Source organism: Ciona robusta, chromosome 13 (genome assembly GCF_009617815.1).
Source record: "Ciona robusta chromosome 13, ASM961781v2".
NCBI classification, from domain to species: domain Eukaryota; kingdom Metazoa; phylum Chordata; class Ascidiacea; order Phlebobranchia; family Cionidae; genus Ciona; species Ciona robusta.
Genome location: NC_143247.1, coordinates 922315 through 946051, shown reverse-complemented (window position 1 = coordinate 946051; position 23737 = coordinate 922315). Strand labels below are relative to the sequence as shown.

Genomic DNA, 23737 nt, shown 5'->3' with positions numbered 1-23737 from the left:
AAAGTTTTATGTCTACTGATGCTAAATTAACAGTTAGTTTGTGAAAATTCGATTTAATTTAAAAGTTCTGAACGTTAAAAACATCAAATTTCAAAGTTGTAAAAAATCTCAGTTCATTTTAAACTAATAGAAAAACCAGTAACCGGGAAATAAACATTAGGTTTGGTATATGGATAGATGCAGTGTTTCCAGTTTTGCACAATGGTGTTGGTTTAAATGTGACATCAACTGCAAACCCTTCGTAAACATAACTGGAATCACTGCTGAATACAAAGTTGACGTCAGCATGGCCAGTTATTGTTATCGGGGGTGGGGGAGTGTTGCCGCATAACTTTTCACTCAGTGCTTCACCTGGGGTTAGATGGAGAAGGAAATAATAAAATGGCAACACTGGGTTATCAACGTGTTATATATTCCGCATATTTAAGGTTAACGATTATTTTAAATACTTTGGCGTTAACTTCATACAAGTATATACATTCAGTGCTTTAGTGCTACATAATATGCAGCAAACAATGTTCGAATCCAACTAATGGTGTAACCAAAGGTATATTTCGCCAATAACTAACATCATCAGTCTGTTATTTAAATAGAATCTTGGACTTGATTTTAGTTTGCTGTATATTTAGTAGCATTTGGTGTGTTCTGTTATAATGCATCGAGAATCATCCAACAATATGAGTGCTAGATCAGGGCCGGATTAACAGAACATATTACATGGCATCGTGGCAATGGTAAGCACGCCTCCCTATAAACCAGTGGTAACGAGTTCGAGGCTCGATGATATCAATATGGGTTCGCATGTGTCTTTGGTCAAGACATTTTACGGCAATTACTTTAACCCAGTGGTCACTAATGGTAACTTGTAAGCGGTCACGAGGTGTATGAAACAGAACACCGTGTTATAATGACTCGTTACCCCGCCATGCGAGGATATATAAGTTACATACATGGTAACTTGTAAGCAGACACGAGGTGTATGAAACAGAACACCTGTGTTATAACGACTGTCGTTGCCCCGCCATGTGAGGATAAATAAGTTACATACGTGGCAACTCGTAAGCGGGCACGAGGTGTATGAAACAGAACACTCGTGTTATAATGACTGTCGTTGCCCCGCCATTCGAGGATATATAAGTTACATACGTGGCAACTCGTAAGCGGGCACGAGGTGTATGAAACAGAACACTCGTGTTATAATGACTGTCGTTGCCCCGCCATTCAAGGATATATAAGTTACATACGTGGTAACTCGTAAGCGAGCACGAGGTGTATGAAACAGAACACCCGTGTTATAACGACTGTCGTTGCCCCACCATTCTTGGATATATAAGTTACATACGTGGTAACTCGTAAGCGGGCACGAGGTGTATGAAACAGAACACCCGTGTTATAACGACTGTCGTTGCCCCGCCATGCGAGGATATATAAGTTACATACGTGGTAACTCGTAAGCGGGCACAAGGTGTATGAAACAGAACACCCGTGTTATAACGACTGTCGTTGCCCCACCATTCTTGGATATATAAGTTACATACGTGGTAACTCGTAAGCGGGCACGAGGTGTATGAAACAGAACACCCGTGTTATAACGACTGTCGTTGCCCCGCCATGCGAGGATATATAAGTTACATACGTGGTAACTCGTAAGCAGGCACGAGGTGTATAAAACAGAACACCCGTGTTATAACGACTGTCGTTGCCCCGCCATGCGAGGATATATAAGTTACATACGTGGTAACTCGTAAGCAGGCACGAGGTGTATAAAACAGAACACCCGTGTTATAACGACTGTCGTTGCCCCGCCATGCGAGGATAAATAAGTTACATACGTGGTAACTCGTAAGTGGACACGAGGTGTATGAAACAGAACACCCATGTTATAACGGCTGCTGTTGCCCCGCCATTCGAGGATATATAAGTTACATACGTGGTAACTCGTAAGCGGGCACGAGGTGTATGAAACAGAACACCCATGTTATAATGACTGTCGTTGCCCCGCCATGCGAGGATATATAAGTTACATACGTGGCAACTCGTAAGCGGGCACGAGGTGTATGAAACAGAACACCCATGTTATAATGACTGCTGTTGCCCCGCCATTCGAGGATATATAAGTTACATACGTGGTAACTCGTAAGCGGGCACGAGGTGTATGAAACAATAAACACCACCAAACCCAATATACATCAAACCCTCACCTTGTAATGTTTCCAGCCTCACGTAATCCGTACACTTGCTTGAAAACATCTCTACATGAAATTGTTTCACAAATGTGAAAATAATTTCCGTGTTTTTTGAAGGTGGATGGATTCTCCATGTGCAACTCTGAGATAAAACAAAAAGATTGATAAATTAAAGTTATTGGAAAATTACCTCTCATATCCTCATGTACTACAAGTGGGACGCATATACCGTAGGTTGGGGATCACTTGTAATTAGATGGTAGAATATTTAAACGATATTTGCTGTCAATAAAAACATCATGGCATACCCACAACACTCCTGTCATACTAACAACTTATGTTTGTTTATTAATTATGAATTAAAAATATACTAATGACATCACAAACCAAATTATTTTGATACAATGCCGTTTGTTTGTCCACTGGGAGGCGTAACAAGCGATCGATTGTGATGTCAGAGCCGCACGGCATTGTGGGTAACGTGAAGAATGAATCGTTATCTGGTGCGAAGAAGTTGTTTTATATGTTTTCTATGGCTACTATACAAACTAATGAAGGATGAATATGAATGTGAAGAACTTTAATCTTGCCCAAAGACACATACAGACACAATGGTGGCAGCGATAAGCCTTGAACCAGTAACATCTGGGTTAGAGGCAAGCATGCTAACCACTGGACCACTAGCCCTGTTAAACAACAATGAATAATAATCATTTTGCTGAAAGTGTGGTGATCACTCGCTTTCCAATATTTAATCAATACAAATATATGTCGTTGGGCAAGACACTTAATGACAATTGCTGCAACTCAGTGGTCGCTAAAGGGTTGTACAAATTGTCAGACATACATGAAATAATTTGTCCCACACACGCTAATTAATTAAACAAAGAAAAAAATCCGTATTAAATTAGGATTTCCTAACGTGGATTGAAAATGTGCATGCTTGGAAGGTTTTTGATAATAGCACGCGTGAGATCTAGTCAGGTACTGCCATACTCTGCAGGCTGGGAACTTATAACGACTGTTGTTGCCTCACCATGCGAGGATAAATAAGTTACATCCATCCACTCACCTTGATAAGCATCCATAACATGGGTGATCCACCCCAGATAGCCCGTTACCCTCGTATAAACCCCCGGCTGTTCAACCCCCGCGCACCCAACCCCCCAACTTGTTACCCCATGTAAATGGAAGATTGAGTTGTTCGAACAAACAAGGGGACCACCACTATCACCCTGGCATGCGTCGACACCACCAGCTGCATAACTGTGGATTCAATATACTTTGTAATAACTGTGGATTCAATATACTTTGTAATAACTGTGGATTCAATATACTTTGTAATAACTGTGGATTCAATATACTTTGTATTAACTGTGGATTCAATATACTTTGTAATAACTGTGCATTCAATATACTTTGTAATAACTGTGCATTCAATATACTTTGTAATAACTGTGGATTCAATATACTTTGTAATAACTGTGCATTCAATATACTTTGTAACATCATAATAAATAACAAATACTTTATTGTTAAAACAAATCTCTCGTCAACATTTCAACGCCCAATACCAAGGTTAAGTTATGAAATATATATCAGGCACACTTGAATAAGCACAACACGTATCAATATTCAAGAAATCGCAAACGTTTGGTTGATAAACAATATGTGTGACGGCAATACTTTATACTGACATTGTGAAATCTACAAGAACTACTTTGATACTCACGTAGCACAAAACTGGGATTCCCCTACACCGGTACATTCATTGTCAGAAACAAATTTCATCGAAACTGTCTGAAGGAAGTTATCTGAAAAATTAATGTATGTAACTTATTTATCTGACAGTCGTTGTAACACGGATGTTCTGTTTCATACACCTCGTGCCTGCTTACAAATGACCATATATGTAACTTTGTGGCTGATTGTTTTTCTTGGAGCAACTGCAGTTAAATATCTGGCCAAAAGAAACAACCACAATGGTAGCAACACCAAGCCTTGAACCAAGTATTCCTTACAAAGCCAGCCAATGTCGCCGTTACTTTTAAAGTTTCCTTTATTTACCAAGTTAATTAAAATATTGACCTGCAGTGTTTCCCCACCAGCCAATACTCCAACAATTCCAAGCCACAGTTTGTGATCTGGGCAACACTGTCCTCTCATCTCCCAAACATACAGGGTAAATGCGATCATTGTAAACCACGTCGCCCGCCAACTTCAACAAACCGATGTCATTGCTGAATGAGCTATTGTTGTAACCTGTCAAGATAATCAATCGCAGAAAATATATTTAATATTTTATAATTTTTTTTATTTTTCAATATTATTTTTTTTAGTATTTTGTAAATATTTTGTATTATTTTATAAATTGTTATAATTTTTTTTACTTTGTAAAAAAAAATCTCTAAATCTATATAAGTTTTTTTTATATTTTTTTTAATTTTTTTTTTTTAATTTTTTTTTCACAATTTTTTAAACATTTTTTTTTTAATTTTATGAATTTTTTTTAATTCTATTTAATTTAATTTTTTTTTTCAATTTTTAAAATTTTAAAATTTTTTTTTAAATTTTTTTATTACATTTTATTTTATTTTTTTTTTATTTCAAACTTTTTTAGATTTATTTCTTAAACTTCATTTTTTTATAAATTTTTTTATTAACTTTTTTTTAAATATTTTTTTGATGTTAATAAAAAGTTTTCTTAATATTTTTTACATTTTTTAAATTTTTTTTTCTATTTTTTTTATTTTTTTTTTAAATTGTTGGGATTTTATTTTATTTTTTAATTTTTTCAAATTTTTTAAGTTTTTTTTTTTTTAAATTTCATTTTTTAATTTTTTTTAATTTTTTAATTATTTTTTTTTAAATTTGTGTTTAATTTTTTTGATTTTATTTTTTTTTTAAATTTAAAAATTAAAAAAAAAATTTTTTATTTTTATTTATTAAAATTTCTTAAAAAATTTTTTAATCAAATTTTTTATAACCGTTCTTTAATTTTTTCATTTTAATTTTTTTTTTTTTTTTTAAATTTTTTTTATAATACTATTTTTTTGTAGTTTTTTAAAGTTTTGTTAACTTTTTTAATTTACTTTTCTTTTTATTTTTACACCTGCATTCTTGGTTCTCATTGAAATCTGGGAGTGACACAAATGTGTATTATGGCAAAGCTTTGGCGACCCAACTTTGGAAACTATGTTTTGGGCAACTTTTGTAAACCTTCAATAAAATGTTTTAACCTTCACAATAATGGTCAAAATGCTTTGTGAACCACTCTGCTCAAGTAGTTTTTACCCATAGCGTGTTATAACGACTGTCATTCTTTTGTCAACTCACTTCCCTTTGTGTTTTTTATTATGATTTTCGCAGTCCGATACAAGCAGAGATAAATAATCAATACAAGTTACCTTGATGCACGACCACATCCATCACAGCAGCTTCAACCACCCCCAACGCTCCGTTACCAAACTTATAATTCGTACCCATCACCATCCTTACACTAGATGGCACCAACCTGTTAAATATAAACCATCAACCAGAGGGTTTGGGTTCAAAGCTTGATGTTGGTGCAACGCAAGGGCCACTAGTGGGTTTGTCAGCCATACACAAAAACAATCACTCATAAAGTTAAATACGTGGTAACTCGTAAGCGGGCATGAGTTGTATGAAATAGAACACCAGTGTTATAACGACCGTCGTTTTCGGGCCATGTAAGGAAAAATAAGTTACATTCATTTAAAAATACAATTTAAAAAATATATAGTCCCACCCGTGCACACATCGGGCGGCAGTGATGACCCAGCCTCCTTGAACCAGTGTTCCCCCACAAATATGTTGGAACACACCACCCCCTGTGATCCGTTGTACCATCGCCACCCATGGCCATCTCAGTATGTCAGTGTTGCCGTCAGTAATCGGGGAAGCAACTGTTGACATTCCACAACCTGCATGTAAGTATAACTGGCAACACTGAAGATTAATATTTAACATTGCGCATCACTGCTTTTATACATACCAACTAAATATATATAAATATACAAAGATTAAACTATAAATGTAACATGTGTTCTAACCTTGCATGTTGGTGATTGGATTTGTGTCAGTTGTTGTTGCAAGCGCCGTTGTTTGTGTCGCAGGTGTTGTCGTTGTTGTCGATGTTGTCGTTGTTGTATTTGTTGTCATTGTTGTCGTTGTTGTTGTATTTGATCGGAACACCAGATTAATTGCGAATCCTTCATAAGCGATTGTTGCGTCACTTGTAAATGTGAATATGATGTCATTGGATGATGTCACGATGATGTCATCAGGTAGTGTTGAACCACATAATGGTGATGTCATCGAACCCCCTGCGTGTAAATAACCTTGTACTCGCTGTCCGTCACAAACACTTTAACACCCCCACCTGCAGCATCAGTGATAGTGAGCACATCAACACACCCCCCTGGAGCGCCTTCAATGTGGAAACGACCGATAAATGATATTATGACATCATAAGTGTCTGGGGGTCGTACTGTCCATACACACGCCTGTAATGATGGAACTTCATGTTAGGACAATCTAAATTATCTGTGTGGATACATGTGTCATCTTGGGTGTTTTACTTTACCAATAGGATTAGGCTTTAGCATGAGTTGTGTAATGTATGGGTTAACTTCATAAATAACTTCATATATAACTTCATAAATAACTTCATATATAACTTCATATATAACTTCATATATAACTTCATAAATAACTTCATATATAACTTCATAAATAACTTCATATATAACTTCATATATAACTTCATGTATAACTTCATGTATAACTTCATATATAACTTCATAAATAACTTCATATATAACTTCATGTATAACTTCATATATAACTTCATATATAACTTCATATATAACTTCATGTATAACTTCATATATAACTTCATATATAACTTCATATATAACTTCATGTATAACTTCATATATAACTTCATGTATAACTTCATATATAACTTCATAAATAACTTCATAAATAACTTCATATATAACTTCATATATAACTTCATATATAACTTCATAAATAACTTCATAAATAACTTCATATATAACTTCATAAATAACTTCATATACAACTTCATAAATAACTTCATATATAACTTCATATATAACTTCATAAATAACTTCATGTATAACTTCATATATAACTTCATAAATAACTTCATGTATAACTTCATATATAACTTCATATATAACTTCATTATATATGAAGTCATAACTTCATATATAACTTCATATATAACTTCATGTATAACTTCATATATAACTTCATATATAACTTCATATATAACTTCATGTATAACTTCATATATAACTTCATATATAACTTCATATATAACTTCATGTATAACTTCATATATAACTTCATATATAACTTCATATATAACTTCATAAATAACTTCATATATAACTTCATATATAACTTCATATATAACTTCATAAATAACTTCATAAATAACTTCATATATAACTTCATATATAACTTCATAAATAACTTCATATATAACTTCATATATAACTTCATATATAACTTCATAAATAACTTCATATATAACTTCATATATAACTTCATATATAACTTCATAAATAACTTCATATATAACTTCATATATAACTTCATATATAACTTCATCTATAACTTCATATACAACTTCATATATAACTTCATAAATAACTTCATATATAACTTCATATATAACTTCATATACAACTTCATAAATAACTTCATATATAACTTCATATATAACTTCATATATAACTTCATCTATAACTTCATATACAACTTCATAAATAACTTCATATATAACTTCATGTATAACTTCATGTATAACTTCATATATAACTTCATGTATAACTTCATAAATAACTTCATATATAACTTCATAAATAACTTCATATATAACTTCATATATAACTTCATATATAACTTCATAAATAACTTCATATATAACTTCATATATAACTTCATATATAACTTCATAAATAACTTCATATATAACTTCATATATAACTTCATATATAACTTCATATATAACTTCATAAATAACTTCATATATAACTTCATAAATAACTTCATATATAACTTCATATATAACTTCATATATAACTTCATAAATAACTTCATAAATAACTTCATATATAACTTCATATATAACTTCATATATAACTTCATAAATAACTTCATATATAACTTCATATATAACTTCATATATAACTTCATGTATAACTTCATATATAACTTCATATATAACTTCATATATAACTTCATAAATAACTTCATATATAACTTCATATATAACTTCATGTATAACTTCATATATAACTTCATATATAACTTCATATATAACTTCATAAATAACTTCATATATAACTTCATATATAACTTCATATATAACTTCATAAATAACTTCATATATAACTTCATATATAACTTCATATATAACTTCATATATAACTTCATAAATAACTTCATATATAACTTCATATATAACTTCATATACAACTTCATATATAACTTCATGTATAACTTCATATATAACTTCATAAATAACTTCATAAATAACTTCATATATAACTTCATATATAACTTCATATATAACTTCATAAATAACTTCATATATAACTTCATAAATAACTTCATATACAACTTCATATATAACTTCATGTATAACTTCATATATAACTTCATGTATAACTTCATATATAACTTCATATATAACTTCATAAATAACTTCATCTATAACTTCATATATAACTTCATATATAACTTCATGTATAACTTCATATATAACTTCATATATAACTTCATATATAACTTCATATATAACTTCATATATAACTTCATATATAACTTCATAAATAACTTCATATATAACTTCATGTATAACTTCATGTATAACTTCATGTATAACTTCATGTATAACTTCATGTATAACTTCATGTATAACTTCATATATAACTTCATATATAACTTCATAAATAACTTCATAAATAACTTCATATATAACTTCATATATAACTTCATATATAACTTCATAAATAACTTCATAAATAACTTCATGTATAACTTCATATATAACTTCATATATAACTTCATATATAACTTCATATATAACTTCATATATAACTTCATCTATAACTTCATATATAACTTCATATATAACTTCATGTATAACTTCATATATAACTTCATGTATAACTTCATATATAACTTCATGTATAACTTCATATATAACTTCATATATAACTTCATATATAACTTCATAAATAACTTCATGTATAACTTCATGTATAACTTCATGTATAACTTCATGTATAACTTCATATACAACTTCATGTATAACTTCATATATAACTTCATATATAACTTCATATATAACTTCATAAATAACTTCATATATAACTTCATATATAACTTCATATATAACTTCATATATAACTTCATAAATAACTTCATGTATAACTTCATGTATAACTTCATGTATAACTTCATGTATAACTTCATATACAACTTCATGTATAACTTCATGTATAACTTCATGTATAACTTCATATATAACTTCATATATAACTTCATATATAACTTCATATATAACTTCATATATAACTTCATATATAACTTCATAAATAACATCATGTATAACTTCATAAATAACATCATATATAACTTCATAAATAACTTCATATATAACTTCATATATAACTTCATAAATAACTTCATGTATAACTTCATGTATAACTTCATGTATAACTTCATGTATAACTTCATATACAACTTCATATATAACTTCATATATAACTTCATATACAACTTCATATATAACTTCATATATAACTTCATATATAACTTCATAAATAACTTCATGTATAACTTCATGTATAACTTCATATATAACTTCATAAATAACTTCATATACAACTTCATATATAACTTCATATATAACTTCATAAATAACTTCATAAATAACTTCATATATAACTTCATAAATAACTTCATGTATAACTTCATGTATAACTTCATGTATAACTTCATATATAACTTCATAAATAACTTCATAAATAACTTCATAAATAACTTCATATATAACTTCATAAATAACTTCATAAATAACTTCATATATAACTTCATATATAACTTCATAAATAACTTCATGTATAACTTCATGTATAACTTCATATATAACTTCATAAATAACTTCATGTATAACTTCATGTATAACTTCATGTATAACTTCATGTATAACTTCATATACAACTTCATATATAACTTCATATATAACTTCATATACCTTCATATATAACTTCATATATAACTTCATAAATAACTTCATAAATAACTTCATATATAACTTCATAAATAACTTCATGTATAACTTCATGTATAACTTCATGTATAACTTCATGTATAACTTCATAAATAACTTCATATATAACTTCATATATAACTTCATAAATAACTTCATGTATAACTTCATGTATAACTTCATGTATAACTTCATGTATAACTTCATATACAACTTCATGTATAACTTCATGTATAACTTCATGTATAACTTCATATATAACTTCATATATAACTTCATAAATAACTTCATAAATAACTTCATATATAACTTCATATATAACTTCATAAATAACTTCATATACAACTTCATATATAACTTCATAAATAACTTCATAAATAACTTCATATATAACTTCATATATAACTTCATATATAACTTCATAAATAACTTCATATATAACTTCATATATAACTTCATGTATAACTTCATAAATAACTTCATATATAACTTCATAAATAACTTCATGTATAACTTCATGTATAACTTCATGTATAACTTCATATATAACTTCATAAATAACTTCATGTATAACTTCATATATAACTTCATAAATAACTTCATAAATAACTTCATGTATAACTTCATGTATAACTTCATGTATAACTTCATATATAACTTCATAAATAACTTCATATATAACTTCATAAATAACATCATGTATAACTTCATATATAACTTCATAAATAACTTCATAAATAACTTCATATATAACTTCATATATAACTTCATATATAACTTCATAAATAACTTCATAAATAACTTCATGTATAACTTCATGTATAACTTCATAAATAACTTCATGTATAACTTCATATATAACTTCATAAATAACTTCATAAATAACTTCATGTATAACTTCATATATAACTTCATAAATAACTTCATGTATAACTTCATATATAACTTCATAAATAACTTCATAAATAACTTCATATATAACTTCATATATAACTTCATAAATAACTTCATAAATAACTTCATATATAACTTCATATATAACTTCATAAATAACTTCATAAATAACTTCATATATAACTTCATATATAACTTCATAAATAACTTCATATATAACTTCATATATAACTTCATGTATAACTTCATATATAACTTCATATATAACTTCATAAATAACTTCATAAATAACTTCATATATAACTTCATAAATAACTTCATATATAACTTCATATATAACTTCATGTATAACTTCATATATAACTTCATATATAACTTCATAAATAACTTCATAAATAACTTCATATATAACTTCATATATAACTTCATGTATAACTTCATTAATAACTTCATATATAACTTCATATATAACTTCATTAATAACTTCATATATAACTTCATATATAACTTCATATATAACTTCATATACCTTCATATATAACTTCATATATAACTTCATAAATAACTTCATAAATAACTTCATATATAACTTCATAAATAACTTCATGTATAACTTCATGTATAACTTCATATATAACTTCATTAATAACTTCATATATAACTTCATAAATAACTTCATGTATAACTTCATGTATAACTTCATGTATAACTTCATATATAACTTCATAAATAACTTCATAAATAACTTCATAAATAACTTCATATATAACTTCATAAATAACTTCATAAATAACTTCATATATAACTTCATATATAACTTCATAAATAACTTCATGTATAACTTCATGTATAACTTCATATATAACTTCATAAATAACTTCATGTATAACTTCATATATAACTTCATATATAACTTCATATATAACTTCATATATAACTTCATATATAACTTCATGTATAACTTCATATATAACTTCATATATAACTTCATATATAACTTCATGTATAACTTCATGTATAACTTCATGTATAACTTCATATATAACTTCATCTATAACTTCATATATAACTTCATATATAACTTCATATATAACTTCATGTATAACTTCATATATAACTTCATATATAACTTCATAAATAACTTCATAAATAACTTCATATATAACTTCATATATAACTTCATATACAACTTCATAAATAACTTCATATACAACTTCATAAATAACTTCATATATAACTTCATATATAACTTCATATATAACTTCATGTATAACTTCATATATAACTTCATATATAACTTCATATATAACTTCATATATAACTTCATAAATAACTTCATGTATAACTTCATATATAACTTCATCTATAACTTCATATATAACTTCATATATAACTTCATGTATAACTTCATATATAACTTCATGTATAACTTCATATACAACTTCATAAATAACTTCATATATAACTTCATATATAACTTCATATATAACTTCATATATAACTTCATATATAACTTCATATATAACTTCATATATAACTTCATATACAACTTCATATACAACTTCATATATAACTTCATATATAACTTCATCTATAACTTCATATATAACTTCATATATAACTTCATGTATAACTTCATATATAACTTCATGTATAACTTCATAAATAACTTCATATATAACTTCATATATAACTTCATAAATAACTTCATGTATAACTTCATAAATAACTTCATATAACTTCATATATAACTTCATAAATAACTTCATGTATAACTTCATAAATAACTTCATATATAACTTCATAAATAACTTCATATATAACTTCATATATAACTTCATAAATAACTTCATGTATAACTTCATAAATAACTTCATATATAACTTCATATATAACTTCATATATAACTTCATATATAACTTCATATATAACTTCATGTATAACTTCATAAATAACTTCATGTATAACTTCATGTATAACTTCATATATAACTTCATAAATAACTTCATATATAACTTCATATATAACTTCATATATAACTTCATGTATAACTTCATATATAACTTCATATATAACTTCATATATAACTTCATGTATAACTTCATATATAACTTCATATATAACTTCATATATAACTTCATAAATAACTTCATATATAACTTCATATATAACTTCATGTATAACTTCATATATAACTTCATATACAACTTCATAAATAACTTCATATACAACTTCATAAATAACTTCATATATAACTTCATATATAACTTCATCTATAACTTCATATATAACTTCATAAATAACTTCATATATAACTTCATATATAACTTCATAAATAACTTCATGTATAACTTCATAAATAACTTCATCTATAACTTCATAAATAACTTCATATATAACTTCATATATAACTTCATATATAACTTCATATATAACTTCATAAATAACTTCATATACAACTTCATATATAACTTCATCTATAACTTCATATATAACTTCATAAATAACTTCATGTATAACTTCATAAATAACTTCATCTATAACTTCATAAATAACTTCATATATAACTTCATATATAACTTCATATATAACTTCATATATAACTTCATAAATAACTTCATATATAACTTCATATATAACTTCATCTATAACTTCATATATAACTTCATAAATAACTTCATATATAACTTCATATATAACTTCATAAATAACTTCATGTATAACTTCATAAATAACTTCATCTATAACTTCATAAATAACTTCATAAATAACTTCATATATAACTTCATATATAACTTCATATATAACTTCATATATAACTTCATAAATAACTTCATATATAACTTCATATATAACTTCATATATAACTTCATATATAACTTCATATATAACTTCATGTATAACTTCATATATAACTTCATATACAACTTCATAAATAACTTCATATACAACTTCATAAATAACTTCATATACAACTTCATAAATAACTTCATATACAACTTCATAAATAACTTCATATACAACTTCATAAATAACTTCATATACAACTTCATAAATAACTTCATAAATAACTTCATATATAACTTCATATATAACTTCATCTATAACTTCATATATAACTTCATATATAACTTCATATATAACTTCATGTATAACTTCATATATAACTTCATGTATAACTTCATATATAACTTCATATACAACTTCATAAATAACTTCATATACAACTTCATAAATAACTTCATATATAACTTCATATATAACTTCATCTATAACTTCATAAATAACTTCATGTATAACTTCATAAATAACTTCATATATAACTTCATATATAACTTCATCTATAACTTCATAAATAACTTCATGTATAACTTCATGTATAACTTCATGTATAACTTCATATATAACTTCATAAATAACTTCATATATAACTTCATATATAACTTCATATATAACTTCATATATAACTTCATATATAACTTCATAAATAACTTCATATACAACTTCATATACAACTTCATAAATAACTTCATATATAACTTCATATATAACTTCATCTATAACTTCATATATAACTTCATATATAACTTCATGTATAACTTCATATATAACTTCATAAATAACTTCATATATAACTTCATATATAACTTCATAAATAACTTCATGTATAACTTCATAAATAACTTCATATATAACTTCATAAATAACTTCATATATAACTTCATAAATAACTTCATATATAACTTCATATATAACTTCATAAATAACTTCATGTATAACTTCATAAATAACTTCATCTATAACTTCATAAATAACTTCATATATAACTTCATATATAACTTCATAAATAACTTCATATACAACTTCATATATAACTTCATATATAACTTCACAAACCGCATTGTTTTGATAGTTTTGAGTTTCCTGGTTGATTGGGGGTCGTAATATTTGATCGTCGGTGACAATTGTCGCACATGGTGTCGTCGGGCGAGTAAAGTAAACTTCCCCATCTGTAACAATTATGACATCACACAATATGACATCACGCATTATGACATCACAATTATGACATCACAATTATGACATCACACATTATGACATCACCCATTATGACATCACACATAATGACATCACGCATTATGACATCACACATTATGACATCACATATTACAACATCACACATTATGACATCACACATAATGACATCACGCATTATGACATCACCCATTATGACATCACACATAATGACATCACACATTATGACATCACACAATATGACATCACACATTATGACATCACACATTATGACATCACACATTATGACATCACACATAATGACATTACACATTATGACATCACACATTATGACATCACACATTATGACATCACACATAATGACATCACACATAATGACATCACACATAATGACATCACACATTATGGCATCACACATTATGACATCACACATTATGACATCACACATTATGACATCACACATTATGACATCACGTATTATGACATCTCATATTATGACATCTCATATTATGACATCACACATAATGACATCACGCATTATGACATCACACATTATGACATCACATATTACAACATCACACATTATGACATCACACATTATGACATCACACATAATGACATCACGCATTATGACATCACGCATTATGACATCACATATTACAACATCACACATTATGACATCACATATTACGACATCACACATTATGACATCACACATTATGACATCACACGTAATCACATCACACATTATGACATCACACATCATGACATCACACATTATGATATCACACATAATGACATCACACATTATGACATCACACATTATGATATCACACATTATGACATCACACATTATGACATCACATATTACAACATCACACATTATGACATCACACATAATGACATCACGCATTATGACATCACACATTATGACAGTGGTTCTTAAAATGGGGGGTCCGCCCCCTAGGTGGGCGTGAAGCACTCCGAAGGGGGGCGCGAAAAACTATAAAATAAAGTGTTAAATGTTTTTTTTTACATTGGTGTTCAAAAGGCTAAAATACGACGCCTGCAAAAGTTAAATTAAAATAGCAAACCTTTAAGCCTGTTTTTAAATATCTTACACATGCTACATGATGAGGTGTCAATCCCTATTATGACGCAAATAATCGCCGTGTGAATTGCTATTATGTCGTAATAATTACCAGGAAAAGCAATCGCTATTATGATACAATGAATCCCTACTATTTCAGTCTACCTAGCTAAAAAAAACATGGTAAATATGAGGTTCAACTACAATGCAAACGTAAAGTAAACGGGTATTTGATTTCACTTTTGCGTTGATCGCGAAAATATGTTTTTAGCAATAATACAGGTACAGTCAACCAAGGGGGTGCGGTTTAAAGCATGTCCAATATGTCAGGTTTGGATGTGGTGGATCATGGCAGAAATTAATTGAACACCACTGTGATAATTTAACAAAAAGGGGGCGCAAGTGTGTTAAGATCTTCATTAGAGGGGCGTGCTTCAAAAAGTTTAAGAACCCCTGCATTATGACATCACACATTATGACATTACACATAATGACATCACACATTACGACATCACACATTACGACATCACACATTATGACATCACACATTATGACATCACACATTATGACATCACACATTATGACATCACACATTATGACGTTACATATTATCACACTCACCCATATTAGCATCCTGTTGTTGGTTGATCCACCCCAGATAGCCCATCACCCTCGTATAAACCCCCGGCTGTTCAACCCCCGCGCACCCAACCCCCCAACTTGTTACCCCATGTAGATGGAAGATTGAGTTGTTCGAACAAACAAGGGGACCACCACTATCACCCTGGCATGCGTCGACACCACCAGCTGCATAACTGTGGATTCAATATACTTTGTAATAACTGTAGATTCAATATACTTTGTATTAACTGTGGATTCAATATACTTTGTAATAACTGTGGATTCAATATACTTTGTAATAACTGTGGATTCAATACACTCAGGGGTAAGTTGGCACACACTCAGGGGTAAGTTGGCCCACACTCAGGGGTAAGTTGGCAGACACTCAGGGGTAAGTTGGCTCACACTCAGGGGTAAGTTGGCCCACACTCAGGGGTAAGTTGGCTCACACTCAGGGTAAGTTGGCCCACACTCAGGGGTAAGTTGGCTCACACTCAGGGTAAGTTGGCCCACACTCAGGGTAAGTTGGCTCACACTCAGGGGTAAGTTGGCTCACACTCAGGGGTAAGTTGGCACACACTCAGGGGTAAGTTGGCCCACACTCAGGGGTAAGTTGGCTCACACTCAGGGGTAAGTTGGCCCACACTCAGGGGTAAGTTGGCTCACACTCAGGGGTAAGTTGGCTCACACTCAGGGGTAAGTTGGCCCACACTCAGGGGTAAGTTGGCCCACACTCAGGGGTAAGCTGGCACACACTCAGGGGTAAGTTGGCCCACATTCAGGGTAAGTTGGCCCACACTCAGGGGTAAGTTGGCCCACACTCAGGGGTAAGTTGGCCCACACTCAGGGGTAAGTTGGCCCACACTCAGGGGTAATTTGGCACACACTCAGGGGTAAGTTGGCCCACACTCAGGGGTAAGTTGGCCCACACTCAGGGGTAAGTTGGCCCACACTCAGGGGTAAGTTGGCCCACACTCAGGGGTAAAATGGCTCACATTCAGGGTAAGTTGGCCCCCACTCAGGGCAAGTTGGCCCACACTAAGGGGTAAGTTGGCCCACACTTACCCAGCGCATAAGTTGTTGGTTGTGACAATAAACGATGAATACCATTCACTGCATTGAGTGTTGTTAATCACGGGAACAGTGGCTTCGCGTAACTTGCTCAAGTCATCGCTGCTGACTATAAAGAAGATCATATGAATCAATACTGTAGTGTACAGACTTTGGGAAAAAAAAAGGGGAAAAGGAAAAATAGAGAACTGACTAAAGTACTGTACCGTAGGTGATGTATCACTTATCAGCTGTAGGAAAGCACTCACATAAACCCATACCATACCCAACCTAACAATCCACTCAAATACACAAACCCCCAATCCAGACAAACCAGGCACAATAGACCATAAATACACAACCCCCGAACAAACTGTCACCAGAACTTCCAAGTTAACAAAAGTCAAGTTGAGCTGTATTCCAACGTATAATTACGATCCTCAATGGATTAACAAATGTTCAGCAAGTGTTTCGAAACAATACAGCCACTATACAAACACCTTATTCAAATAGAATAAATTAAGCAATAAGAATTACTACAGTCGCGAATAATAAATGCCGCTACATGGCTAACAAAGCTGCGCAAACTACTATCTAATGGGCCAGAAACAAGAAGGTTAACTGGACATAAACGAGAAGGTTAACTGGACATAAATTACGCATCAACATAGAATTATACAATCAACATAGAAACCATAACATATAATGGAGAAACGATAACGTATAATCGATACCAAATTTAACCGCTACAAATACAATGAATATTATAAACGTATCATATTAAGTAAAACAGGAATGTGTTTCAAACTTAAATGTTATTCTCTTTGAAAATGAAGATCATATTAACTAAAACAACAAAATGACTTTTAACGCCAAAATGAAAGTCTTTCACTTAATCTTATTCTTGATAATGAATATTAAGTTTACATTTCTGCTGATACATAAATATAGGTATAAGGTATCGAAACTGCTTCCCAGTGGGCATGAGATACTCAGATCTTTAAAACCACTTAAGGTTTAACATTCAAGTAACCCTACAGGAACTCCACAATAGTTAAACATATTCATCATATATTTAAGTATATATACATTGTAAAGCTTACATAATATATGCGTATATCCACAGCCATTACATCACTCCCCAAATATAATCCAAATGATTCTCACCTTGGGTACTTCCCCACCCTGTGATCCAACATAATGTACCAACGTCTACTTTATCAGTTGGTAGACAAGCAGGGATGATGTAATCCGTGTACACCACTACACCTGCCAACTTTAACATACTGACGTCATCAACCAGTGTGAGGTCATTATAACCTGCAACTTACAACTTTAACAATCACCCACAAAGTAACATACGACTCGTAAGCTGGCACAAGGTGAAATAGAACACCCGTGTTATAACGACTATCGTCGCCCCATCGTGATATATATAACAAGTTACATTCATTCATTTAACTAGCCTGCCCTGGATTCGAACGTACTTACCCGAATGAATGACTATTTTCTCAACCGCGAAATATTTCGCGGAATCCTCAATGACGTCATAATCCAATACGCCCAATCCAACTTGAAGGTTCGAAGCATCGAGCCTGCCAACATGACGTCATAATAACAACTCTCCTTGGGGGAAACCCCTAAAAAGCAACTCACCCGACGGTACAATGAGCTGCGGTTAGAATCCATTTGTCCCCGATTAGTGTTCCTCCGCACAATGCGAACCTTACGTTATTTATACCAACACGCATCAGCAAGGCTTGCCATGGCCATTCCCCCTTGCTCGCTTCACTCCCTCCAACTATACGCGACCGTGAGATCACTGGTACACCGCATTCATCTGACAAAACGGGTAATTTTTACTCCTCATAATAGTAAAGAAGCTTTGATGAATGAGCACGTAAGTTACCACTTTATTTAGTAAGTGAATACACATCTAAAACCATAGGGACCATATACGTTGGAATAAATAGAAACACCAACTGTTCAACAATAAAGAATCTATTATTCGTGCCCAATAATAACTATATTTATAAATAATTTGAAATTATCTCTTTGGTAGCGAAGTACGGTTTGTATGGCTTATAATTAAGACAATCTATTAGTGACCACTATGTTAGAGCAGTTATCGCTAAGGGCCCACAATGGTAGCAGCGAACTTGAACCCATTACTTTTGAGTTTGAGGCCCCAGATAACCATTATGCCACGGCGCTGGCTGTCGGTAATTCACCAACTCGACATCGGATTATTACAAACTAATGCACTTGCCCTCAAACAACACGAACATAGAAATTAAGATTTTATTTTACACCTCGTGACGTCACGTTATCTTATTATGACGTCACTTTATGTTCCGTTCTAGAATTATGCGACAATTAAACTTTCTGCGAAAACAACAACTTCTTAAATCTACGACGTCATTCTGACGTAAGAAAGATTGAATGACGTCATTCTGACTTCACCCTGACGTCATTCTTACGTTACCATATATTACCTGTTGCCGCAACCACTGGTAACTGAAAGTTTAAGATAAATATAATAAACAAACAAAGCCACATCTCCCTGTGTGTTGTAGCACGTAAACGACGGAATGAAACAAGAGTGTTAAGTTACCCCGTGTAACAATGGTACATCATAATGGTGATTGTGAGGGGCATTGTTTCTATTCTCACATATCGTTACGAAACTTTGGATTCATCATTTGCGTCATAATCGACGCGATTTTGCGCTCGATCATATCCTGTATGACGTCAGCAGATACCCCGGAAGTTACTCTATGTCGCGCCCTGGTGGGGAATTTATCCTCCATTAATGACGTCACCATGACGTCAATCTTGTCCTCAAGACTACGTTGCTGTGGGATCTGGTTGCTATGACGACCGTGGTCACGTGGTTGGTTGCTATGCGCATCACGATCACCATGGTAACGATCACCTGATGACCGGTAACCAATAGGAACGCCGTATCCCGAATCGGAAGGTTGATCTGTGAAATCTGTATTGTGACGTCATAAGTATCTTTATTTCGATCACTGACGTAATATATAAAATTAAATATTGTTTTATTTCTCTGTGACGTCATAATAATAATCGTTGTGACGTCATAACGACGAATAAACAATGAACAATCACCTTCGTCTGTTTCGTAGGAAAGATCACCTGATCTGAAACTTCCGCTGCTACTGCTTGACTTTGTGACGTCATATTGTATGACATCATCTGTGGACATCACGTGGAGTGTTACGTCGTCATTTATAAAAGATAACATTAATACCTTGATGGGAGCTACGCGTCGTGTGATTGGTCGATGTAGACCACGTGCCACGAGTGGTTGACGAATCGGTAAAGTTCTTGTACGGTGACGTCACTTCCTTCATGCTCGTCATCGATGACGCCATCTGTAGTGATACGTCAAAAATAATTACGTCATAACGATAACGTCATAATATTAACTTTATGACGATGACGTCATAGCAATGACGTCACACACTTACCGTATTTTTCCTCCACAGTAAAGTTGGCGTGCACATCGTCTCTGAGTTTGGTCGATGCGACCCTAACCCCCTAGGTTCAAACTCGTGTATCACGTCATCCATGACGTCATCGGTTGCGTCATGGTCTCCCGTTGAGCCTCCAACAGGTCGAAGTCTTTCCCGACATCTCTTGATTGAACCCAGGAGAAAAAAGTTCTCGCTGCCCGGCCCAAAGTTTAATGTTCTCACATGTGGCGAATCTACCGTTGTATGTGGCGAATCTACCGCTGTATGTGGCGAATCTACCGTTGTATGTGGCGAATCTACCGCTGTATGTGGCGAAGCTACCGTTGTATGTAGCGAATCTACCGCTGTATGCGGCGAATCCACTGTTGTATGTGGCGAATCCACCGTTGGTTTTTGAATGAATTGTCGCCGAAAGTCGTCACTCATTTCATTAATGACACGTTTTAACTTCCGGTCTTCTGATAATGATATCGGTTTGGGAGAACTTCCTCCTGATGACGTAATAACCTCAGAGTCGAGTTGGTCACGTGATCTTTTCCCTCTGTTTGTAGTGGACGAATCGCTGCTAAAGGAGGATTCGTTATGACGTATTATGACGCAATAAACCCTAACACATACTTTGCCTTATGGACACCAGATGTCGCTAAGTGATAACCGCTAGATGGCGATAGAGTGGGTAGTACCTTGGGCCCAACGATGCATGACGAACCTTGAATTGCGTTGTAATCAAAGGGGATTTCCCACGTATGACGTCGTTCTGGATACCCTGTGTCACAATGAAAAGAAATGACGTCACAAACATGCATAAAATTACGTCATAAATAATTTATTTTTAATTTTTGTCAAAAATGTTTTAAGCAGCGATTCTTTTGTTTAAACAATCTCAATTATTAATACGTCATAATTAAATCACCTGACTTCGCGATGTCGCTTGTTTCCTTCTAAACAAAAGAAAGATAAATAATTCAAGAAAAAAATAACTCATTTTAAACAATACAAACCTTTAGCGGTTGGTCCCGGGGTCTCTGGTCCCAACGTTGACCTGCAACTATAGTTTAAACATACTTTGGCTGATTTAAACAATAGACCAAATAATCCAACTATGACGTTATAATCACCTCGTTTGTCCGTTCCTGAAGATTGAAACGACCAAGAGTAAAACTCTTCGTCGCTAGGTGGCGCGAATGAGTTTATTTCTTTTTTACTTTCCCTGGTGAAACACCCCATTTTATCATCTATAAATATTCACAACGTTGCGCTTACCTCCTAGGCAACGGTGGGAGCTTTCTTGTGTTTTTACTTTCTGCAAAGCTCAATCGAATTTTCGGTATTACGTCACCCTTTCTGACGTCATGCGGCCAAACAATGGGTGTCTTTCGATGCTGCTTCGATGATAATAGTGACGTCACCTTTTTGCGAGCGATATGCATTATTCCAACAAGTATGACGTCACAATAGATATGTGACGTAACAAACAACTTACTTTTCGAAACAAACTTTTCCCCTGACCCCCAACCTCGTGACCCTCACCCACGTGATCAACAGATCCCAACGATCGCAACCAAGCTTCATATTCCGCCTGCAGCGCCCTCTTACGGATGTCCTGCCCATACCGATGACGTAGGTTTGTATTTCTAGAAGTTGTGACGTCATCGTGACGTAAAACTTTCTTTCTTCCTCTGCTTACATTTATTCCCATGACGTATCAATGACGTCGTAAAAAACTATCGATTACGTAGCTTAACTATAAACATTAAATTTAGAAATTTTTACACATGAAATAACATCGCCATGATGTATACAACTACCAATGACGTCATGATCACGTGTACAATTACTGATTACATCACCATAACGTAAATAGCTAGACCTCCTTACCAACTTTTAGCCAAACTGCTTCCACTGCAAACGTCACAATGGCCTGTGTGACGCAACTTGAAACGATGAATAATTAAAGAACAAGGAGCTTTTTCCCGCGATGGTAATTGGTGTAACTATTATGTCGCAGCGACAGTTGTTAATTGTT

General features: G+C 31.6%; 2 protein-coding genes across 4 annotated transcripts; both read right to left on the bottom strand.

The window, feature by feature from the left end:
- Positions 1 to 37: 37 nt before the first annotated feature.
- LOC149725624 (transmembrane protease serine 9-like) lies at positions 38 to 20921 on the bottom strand. The gene is made up of 17 exons (XM_089891214.1): positions 20707 to 20921; positions 19868 to 20051; positions 19703 to 19806; positions 19379 to 19531; positions 18227 to 18341; positions 17162 to 17355; positions 15313 to 15425; positions 6589 to 6712; positions 6260 to 6532; positions 5956 to 6130; positions 5594 to 5700; positions 4275 to 4448; positions 3919 to 4000; positions 3259 to 3452; positions 2574 to 2686; positions 2202 to 2328; positions 38 to 351 (listed from the first exon to the last, which is right to left on the bottom strand). The coding sequence occupies exons 1-17, from the start codon at positions 20768 to 20770 to the stop codon at positions 119 to 121; spliced, it is 2529 nt and encodes an 842-aa protein (XP_089747340.1). The 5' UTR covers positions 20771 to 20921; the 3' UTR covers positions 38 to 118.
- On the bottom strand, positions 20772 to 23594 carry LOC149725623 (uncharacterized). Of its 3 annotated transcripts, none has more exons than XM_089891225.1 (10): positions 23195 to 23594; positions 22975 to 23120; positions 22830 to 22921; positions 22713 to 22759; positions 22625 to 22652; positions 22330 to 22477; positions 21706 to 22276; positions 21486 to 21609; positions 21344 to 21430; positions 20772 to 21206 (listed from the first exon to the last, which is right to left on the bottom strand). In XM_089891225.1, exons 1-10 carry the CDS (start codon positions 23408 to 23410, stop codon positions 20881 to 20883), a joined length of 1785 nt encoding a protein of 594 aa, XP_089747351.1. In that variant the 5' UTR covers positions 23411 to 23594; the 3' UTR covers positions 20772 to 20880. The 3 variants fall into 3 exon arrangements, with proteins under 3 accessions (XP_089747351.1, XP_089747352.1, XP_089747353.1); XM_089891226.1 differs by having other exon boundaries at positions 21706 to 22273; XM_089891227.1 differs by having other exon boundaries at positions 22713 to 22753.
- Positions 23595 to 23737: the final 143 nt, after the last annotated feature.

What these genes read in the sequence shown, in the direction of transcription:
- LOC149725624 (XM_089891214.1), bottom strand. Translation starts at nt 20,770, where the DNA reads ATGTGGCTTTGTTTGTTTATTATATTTATCTTAAACTTTCAGTTACCA. An exon ending in GCAGCTCATTGTACCGTCGG is followed by an intron (nt 19,807 to 19,867) that starts GTGAGTTGCTTT and finishes TCATGTTGGCAG; the next exon opens with GCTCGATGCTTCGAACCTTC. An exon ending in GAAAATAGTCATTCATTCGG is followed by an intron (nt 19,532 to 19,702) that starts GTAAGTACGTTC and finishes TGTAAGTTGCAG; the next exon opens with GTTATAATGACCTCACACTG.
- LOC149725623 (XM_089891225.1), bottom strand. Translation starts at nt 23,410, where the DNA reads ATGGGAATAAATGTAAGCAGAGGAAGAAAGAAAGTTTTACGTCACGAT. An exon ending in TACTGTGGAGGAAAAATACG is followed by an intron (nt 21,610 to 21,705) that starts GTAAGTGTGTGA and finishes GTATCACTACAG; the next exon opens with ATGGCGTCATCGATGACGAG. An exon ending in TTCCTACGAAACAGACGAAG is followed by an intron (nt 21,207 to 21,343) that starts GTGATTGTTCAT and finishes GTCACAATACAG; the next exon opens with ATTTCACAGATCAACCTTCC.